At 43.7% G+C, this 8,664-nt stretch overlaps 1 protein-coding gene across 18 annotated transcripts in view; it reads right to left on the bottom strand.

Annotated features, from left to right (window-relative positions):
• The window catches only part of LOC110504742 (peripheral plasma membrane protein CASK), a 245,582-nt gene that overhangs the window by 116,355 nt on the left and 120,563 nt on the right, over positions 1–8,664 (bottom strand). For all 18 annotated transcript variants that reach the window (XM_090230389.1, XM_090230392.1, XM_090230388.1 and 15 more), the window contains 2 exons: positions 5,279–5,356; positions 4,932–5,004 (listed from right to left, as the gene is read on the bottom strand). In XM_090230389.1, the coding sequence (XP_090086515.1) occupies positions 4,932–5,004; positions 5,279–5,356 (151 nt within the window). The remainder of the gene's footprint in view (positions 1–4,931; positions 5,005–5,278; positions 5,357–8,664) is intronic.

Genomic DNA, 8,664 nt, shown 5'->3' on the forward strand with positions numbered 1-8,664 from the left:
TATTGTTTCCATGTCTGTTGGTGGTATGAGTACCTATTGCAATGTCTCAGCCTGGGCTGCTGTGTGTTTTGTGCATTGCGTATTACGGGTTCCGTGTCGTTCTACGAGGTTTACCCTCGCTCTTATGTTTGGGAACATCCCAGTGTTTTGTATACGTGTTTGTTTTGGGTGTATTAAAGACTCAGATGATGATGTATTCCTGCGCCTGTCTCCAAATCCTTTACACCAGCATGACATTTTGTCTATATCCAGACACCAGGAACCATTGTTTCCCATTACAAGATAGTTACCAGTAGACGCACACCATCCCATAAGTAACACGAACAAGACTATTAGGAAGCCACTAACACATTCTACCAGCTAACATTGTGTAGACTGTGGCTTTTCCTACTGTATATCTATTAATCGCTCTGCTAGTGCTGCCGCTTTCATCCATCCTTCCCTCGTTCTCTCCATTCATATGGAGAATGTGACATTTCCTCCATATTGAGCTATTAGCCTTCACAGATAAGATCCAACTCTCTTCAATTCCCACAGTGTGTTTGGTTATCAGCGTGTAGACAGGACAAACACACAGGCTGCCATTACTACCACTGCCCCTCTTGGAGCCTACTGGGGTGAATAGAAAGATCACTGTTGGAAGCAGCGAACATTCACTTCTCTCTGTTGCTACGGTACAAAGAATAGAGTTGAGTTTTGCAATCAATCAAATGTATTTATAAAGCCCTTTTTACATCGGTCAAAGTGCTATACAGAAAACGGCAAGCAATGCAGATGTAGAAGCACGGTGGCTAGGAAATTGTATTTTGTATCCAGCTTTTGCCAATAAGTGTGTATGTATTAACAGAGGTATAGTGCCTTTGGAAAGTATTCAGAGCCCTTGACTTTTCCCACATTTTCTTGCATTATAACTTTATTCTAAAACTTATTAAATTGATGAGGAGAAAAAATTACACAATACCTTTCAATGACAAAACAAAAACAGATTTTTAGAAATGTTGCAAATTAAAAAATAAATATTACATTTACGTAAGTATTCAGACCCTTTACTCAGTACTTTGTTGAATCACCTTTGGCAGTGATTACAGCCTCATGTCTTCTTGGGTATGACGCTACAAGCTTGGCACACCTGTATTTGGGGAGTTTCTCCTGTTCTTCTCTGCAGATCCTCTCAAGCTCTTACAGGTTGGATGGGGAGCGTTGCCGCACAGCTATTTTCAGATCTATTCAGAGATGTTCGATCAGGTTTACGTCCGGCCTCTGGCTGGGCCACTCAAGGACATTCAGAGACTTGTCCCGAAGCCACTCCTGCATTGTCTTGGCTGTGTGCTTAGCGTTGTTGTCCTGTTGGAAGGTGAACCTTCACCCCAGTCTGAGGTCCTGAGCGCTCTGGAGCAGGTTTTCATCAAGGATCGTACTTTGCGCCATTCATCTTTGCCTCGATCCTGACTAGTCTCCCTGCCGCTGAAAAAACATCCACACAACATGATGCTGCCACCACCATGCTTCATCGTAGGGATGGTGCCAGGTTTCCTCCAGAGTTGACGCTTGGCATTCAGGCCAAAGAGTTAAATCTTGATTTCATCAGATCAGAGAATCTTGTTTCTCGTGGTCTTAGTCTTTAGGTGCCTTTTGGCAAACTCTAGGCGGGCTGTCATGTGCCTTTTACTGAGGAGTGGCTTCTGTCTGGCCACTCTACCATAAAGGCCTGATTGGTGCTGCAGAGAATGTTGTCCTTTGGGAAGGTTCTCCCATCTCCACAGAGGAACTCTAGAGCTCTGTCAGAATGACCATCAGGATCTTGGTCACCTCCCTGACCAAGGCCCTTCTCCCATGATTGCTCAGTTTGGCCAGCTGTAGGAAGAGTCTTGGTGGTTCCAAACTTCTTCCATTTAAGAATTATAGAGGCCACTGTGTTCTTGGGGACCTTCAATGCTGCAGAAATGTTTTAGTACCGTTCCCCAAATATGTGACTCGACACAATCCTGTCTTGGAGCTCTTTGGACAATTCCTTCAACCGCAAGGCTTGGTCTTTGCTCTGACATGCACAGTGAACTGTGGGACCTTATATAGACAGGTGTGTGCCTTTCAAATCATGTCCAATCAATTGAATTTACCACAGGTGAACTCCAATTAAGTTGTAGAAACATCTCAATGATGATCAATGGAAACAAGATGCACATTAGCTCAATTTCGAGTTACAGCAAAGGGTCTGAATACTTATGTAAATAATATATATATATATATATATACATATTTTTTTTAAAATGTATACATCTGTAAAAATGTCTACAAACCTGTTCACTTTTTCATTATGGGGTATTGTGTGTAGATGGCTGAGGATATACAGTGGGGCAAAAAAGTATTTAGTCAGCCACCAATTGTGCAAGTTCTCCCACTTAAAAAGATGAGAGAGGCCTGTAATTTTCATCATAGGTACACTTCAACTATGACAGACAAAATGAGAAAAAAAAATCCAGAAAATCACATTGTAGGATTTTTAATTGGTGGCTGACTCAATACTTTTTTTGCCCCACTGTATACTTTTGAATCCATTTTAGAATAAGGATGTTACGTAACAAAACGTGGAAAAAGTCAAGGGTCTGAATACTTTCTGAAGGCACTATATTTTACCTGCCAGTGCTGCTGATCCAGTAAAAACTGTAGAGTCTCAGTGGCCCGCCGCCCACAGTGCTGACCATGCATAGCTAGGTGAAGGCTTTGGTGTGTGTGTGTGTGTGTGTGTGCTTTTTGTGTTTGGCCTTTGTTTTGAGATTATAATACCACACACACACACAGAACACAAACAGCTAATATGCAGTATTTGAAGGGAAAGATGTAACACAGTGCTTGCCATGGGGCAATGCATTTGGCTTCTGCATTACTCTACAATAAATAGCCTAAAGTAAACCGACACAGGAGCTCAGATGAAGTTAGTGTTTGATTTTAACGGTATTCTTTACCATTCCACAATAAATATACAGTGAGGCATCGCTCCAGCAACACCGTCTATCTGAAAACGGCTAGCTATTTACATGTGTACAGCACATCTTCCAGTTTTAGTAGTCTGTAATCTAGTCCATTATCACAAGGTAATCAATCAAACATTCCAAACTGCATTATCATTTATGTTTCCTGGAACTAGAATGAAAACATTACATTTTATGTAATCAGGCATGTGACAGTCTGTGGTTACACTCTATCATACACACACATGATGCATATACACACACAGCGTGGCGAGAAGAAGGGGTTATTATGAATAATATAATAGAGATGTTCTGTGATTTATACTTCTAAGAGATTCAAATTAATTCAAAGACCTTGACTTTCACGCACCTACACACACAAGTTTCTCCATATTCAACAAGGACAGCATCGCCATATTACCTGTGAACAACACCAACATTAACTCACTTCAACTCACTGTGACAACTCTGTCAACAACAACTACACTACTCATAGTTACTGCAATCAATCTCTTGAGTTGTCAGAGTTAAAATGGCTGACGTTTGACTAGTGGTTCTGGAGCAATATAGAGTAAAAATTGAAAGGTTATTGTTATCTATCCATTACCAGTGCAACAACAGCTCACAGGAGAAGTAAAATAACAACTGTTTTAGCAGCTTCATCTCAACCTTGCTAAAACCACGGCCAACGTCTTCAACTTGTTACCCAGAGTGTGAGCTAGCGATCTGTTTCCACACTGAACAACTAACACAAGCTGTGTGGTTTACACTTTACAAACAAGCCTGCTAACACTAAGGCACTATATTTCTGTTATAACATGAACACTCTCACAGAAGGTCATTGTGAAACTCGAAATATAAGCTCTACAGTTGATTTGGTTTTTAGGTAAATATATGCTTCAGTGCTGCTAGAGTGATGTTGGAAATCCCAGACACGGACAGAGGAGGAAACGCTGAGAAGACGAGCAGCACAACTCTTCACGTTCACACTTGTGAGCTATGGGTTAAGGCTTCAGAGTAGCGCAGCAGTCTAAGGAGCTGCATTTCTGTCCTAGAGGCGTCACTACAGACTCTGGTTCGATCCAGGTATCACAACCGGCCGTGATTGGGAGTCCCAACGGGCGGCGCACAATTGTCCCAGCGTTGTCCGGGTTAAAGGAGGGTTTGGCTGGGATAGGCTGTCTTTGCAAAATAATAATTAACTCACTTGCCTAGTTAAATAAAAGTTAAATAAAAAGAATCCCTGCTCTGCATGCTGTTTCTTGTCCTATGTTGCTCAGTCTGTCTGTGTTGCTCTGCATGCTGTTTCTTGTCCTATGTTGCTCAGTCTGTCTGTGTTGCTCTGCATGCTGTGTTGCTTGTCCTATGTTGCTCAGTCTGTCTGTGTTGCTCTGCATGCTGTGTTGCTTGTCCTATGTTGCTCAGTCTGTCTGTGTTGCTCTGCATGCTGTGTTGCTTGTCCTATGTTGCTCAGTCTGTCTGTGTTGCTCTGCATGCTGTGTTGCTTGTCCTATGTTGCTCAGTCTGTCTGTGTCGCTCTGCATGCTGTGTTGCTTGTCCTATGTTGCTCAGTCTGTCTGTGTTGCTCTGCATGCTGTGTTGCTTGTCCTATGTTGCTCAGTCTGTCTGTTTTGCTCTGCATGTGCTCACTGCTCATTGTTTGTCTGCATTGTTATTGGAATTGTTTTTAATAATCTGCCCAGGGACTGCTGTTGAACATTTACGTTGATTACTGTTTCACTCTCCCTGTAAAAATAAACTCAAATTCAAACTCACTTAGAAATGTTTCAGACAAACAGCCAGATTAAAAAACACGTCTGGGTCAAGAGAGAATTGAGGAGTGGAGGAGGGGACTGAGCACAGTAAAATCACAGCTAGGTTCCAACTCCAAGTAAACTCTGTTTCCGGGAGACACGTGCACAAACACACATACTGTCAAACCAAACGGAGACTAGGGCCTACCTTCACGTCTCGATGGATGACGTTGTTGTCATGACAATATCGCAGTGCCTCTAAGATCTGTCTCATGTAGTGACTGGAGCAGGAGAAAGGAAGGCAGAAATAAAACACCATGACTATTGATTCTAAACAATATTGTTGTAATAGCGACAAGTGGTTATTTCTGTCCATAGTGTTTTGGTATTATTCTCAGAATTGTATTTTTCACTAGTTGTGTTAAATTAAGTTTTGAAAGTTTTGAAAGGTTGAATGCCAAGTTTTGAAAGGTTCAATGCCAGATTGAATGGAACTCAATGCAACAAGAGGAACTATTTCAAATGGAGCATCATGGGAAGTGGACTAGGTCTTACCTGGCCACCGCCTCACTGTAGACAAAGCCAGCGTCTGCCCTCTTCACAATCTCAAAACACAAGTCTGCACCATCCATACTGTAGGAGAGAGAGAGACAGATGGAGGGAGGGAGTAGAGGAAGGGAGTGATAGCGGGTGAGTGAGTGGAAGAGGGGGAGAGAGAGAGAGGGGGGGGGATAGGGAGTGGGAGAGGGGTAGAAAGAGAGAGAGAGAAGGGGAGAGAGCGAGACTTCAGGAGGTGAAAAGGTTATCTTATTCAAGTTTGAAGTGTGTGCCACTACTATGGGCCTGTTTGAAAGCTGTGTATGTATCTGTCTGTCTGTCTGAATGAGTGTGTCTGTGTGCGTGTCTGTGTCTGTCTGTCTGTCTGTGTATGTGTCTGTCTGTGTGTGTGTGTATGTGTGCGTGTATGTATCTGACTGTTTATGTGCGTTAATGTCAGTATATGTGTGTTTGATAAAACTCTGGATATTCCTTTAAAATGAAACTCGTTCGTTTTTATCGTATCCTTTGTTCGTGTGGAATCTTCAGGGACCTAGGGGGGTTTCCTCTAGTGTGCGATCTTTGTCTAGAACAGAGTAGACTAGAACAGAACACAACAGAATAGAACCGAGTAGACTAGAACACAACACAACAGAATAGAACAGAGTAGACTAGAACACAACAGAATAGAACAGAGTAGACTAGAACAGAACACAACAGAATAGAACAGAGTAGACTAGAACACAACACAACAGAATAGAACAGAGTAGACTAGAACACAACACAACAGAATAGAACAGAGTAGACTAGAACACAACACAACAGAATAGAACAGAGTAGACTAGAACACAACACAACAGAATAGAACAGAGTAGACTAGAACAGAACACAACAGAATAGAACCGAGTAGACTAGAACAGAACACAACAGAATAGAACAGAGTAGACTAGAACAAAACACAACAGAATAGAACAGAGTAGACTAGAACAGAACACAACAGAATAGAACAGAGTAGACTAGAACACAACACAACAGAATAGAACAGAGTAGACTAGAACAGAACACAACAGAATAGAACAGAGTAGACTAGAACACAACACAACAGAATAGAACAGAGTAGACTAGAACAAAACACAACAGAATAGAACAGAGTAGACTAGAACACAACACAACAGAATAGAACAGAGTAGACTAGAACACAACACAACAGAATAGAACAGAGTAGACTAGAACAAAACACATGTCACGACAGGCCGTCTCCTTCCTAGGATATCGCATTTCCACATCAGGGTTGGTGATGAAGTGTGACCGCATTGCAGCCGTGCGTAATTGGCCGACTCCCACCATGGTAAAGGAAGTGCAGCGGTTTTTAGGGTTTGCCAACTACTACCGGAGATTTATCCGGTGTTTTGGGCTGGTGGCTGCTCCCATTACATCACTGCTGAAGGGGGGGGGGCCGGTGCGTCTGCGGTGGTCGGCTGAGGCGGACAGAACTTTTGGTCCCTTGAAGGCTCTGTTTCCCTCTGCTCCGGTGCTGGCTCATCCTGATCCCTCTTTGGCATTCATGGTGGAGGTGGACGCGTCCGAGGCTGGGATTGGAACCGTGCTCTCACAGCGCTCGGGTACGCCATCGAAGCTCCTCCCATGTGCTTTCTTTTTGAGGAAGCTCAGCCAGGCGGAGCGAAACTATGACGTGGGGGATCGGGAGTTGTTGGCTGTCGTCAAGGGTCTGAAGGTGTGGAGACATTGGCTTGAGGGGGCTAAACACCCTTTTCTCATCTGGACTGACCACCGTAATCTGGAGTACATCTGGGCGTCGAGGAGACTGAACCCTCGCCAGGCAAGGTGGGTTATGTCTTTCACCCGGTTTAGGTTTACAATGTCATATAGACCAGGTTCCCAGAACACTAAGGCAGACGCACTGTCACGACTGTATGATACAGAGGAGCGGTACATCGATCCCACTCCCATACTTCTCTTATCTGGTGGCACTGGTGGTATGGGAGGTGGATGTGGACATCGAGCGGGCGTCACCTTCAGAGCCTACTCCACCCCAGTGTCACGACTTCCGAAGGTGGTTCCTCTCCCTGTTCGGGCGGTGTTCGGCGGTCGGCGTCGCCTTCAGAGCCTACTCCACCCCAGTGTCACGACTTCCGAAGGTGGTTCCTCTCCTTGTTCGGGTGGTGCTCGGCGGTCGGCGTCACCGGCCTACTAGCCATTACGATCCAGTTTTATTTTTCCGTTTGTTTTGTCTTTGGTTCTTTCACACCTGGTTTTCATTTTGCTTTTATTTATGTGTGTATATTTACCCCTGTTTCCCACTTAGGTTTTTGCGGGACTATTTTCATGTTGCTCGTTGAGGTTTTCCTCAGTTTATTCAAGTGTGTACAGTGTTGTAGGAAAAGTAAGGAGCGTTGTTTTTTTTTCTCCTTCCGTGAGTGACTGTGTGTTCCTATGTGTTGGGCATTAATTGGTATTGTACCTGACCCATTTTGGACTTGCCTATTAAAGACGCTACTTTGACATCTCTGCTCTCCTGCGTTTGACTACCTTAGCTACCTCAGTACAAAGTCGCAACAACACATCAGAATAGAACAGAGTAGACTAGAACAGAACACTCTTCATATTCCACACTGATGGCTTTCTTTCTTTCTTTGTCTTTCTTTCTTTCCTTCTTTCAGTCTTTCTCTCTATAATTTTTCAGCAGACACCGTAGGTAGGACTCACCATCTCTTCCTCTACAGACCTCTTTCATTATTTCCCCCTCTCGCTCTTTAGTTCTTTCTTTCTCGATCACTTCTTCTACCTCCCTGGCTGCTCTCTCGACTTCAGCCCTCTGCCATTATCTCCTCTCTCTCTCTCTCTCTCCTCTGATTCTCTCTCTCTCTCCTCTGATTCTCTCTCTCTCTCCTCTGATTCTCTTCATCTCTCTACTCCAGTCCTATTATCACCAGAGGTGTAGTCCTGCCGCAGCGTACCGGAGCGTCGCTTGCTACTTCTCACTGGTGCTTGTTTACTAAAAGGTCGATGAAAGCTATTCAATGGCGGCAAAGTCACAATGTTTTATTAGTATTCTACACAACAGAACTGAATGGAATAGCATGTTATAAACTGGGTGGTTCGAGCCCCGAATGCTGATTGGCTGACAGCCAAGGGTATTTCAGACATTATTAACTGGGTGGTTCGAGCCCTGAATGCTGATTGGCTGAAAGCCATGGTATATCAGACCGTATAACACGGGCATGACAAAACATTGTTTTTTTTACCAGTTTATAATAGCAATAAGGCACCTCGGGGGTTGCTTCGTGCCTAAGAACAGCCCTTAGCCGTGGTATATTGGCCATATACCACACCTCCTCTGGCCTTATTGCTTAAGTATAACGTTACCGTAAGACCAAAAACAG

Source organism: Oncorhynchus mykiss, chromosome 3 (assembly GCF_057628025.1).
Source record: "Oncorhynchus mykiss isolate SJ-2025 chromosome 3, ASM5762802v1, whole genome shotgun sequence".
Lineage (NCBI taxonomy): Eukaryota > Metazoa > Chordata > Actinopteri > Salmoniformes > Salmonidae > Oncorhynchus > Oncorhynchus mykiss.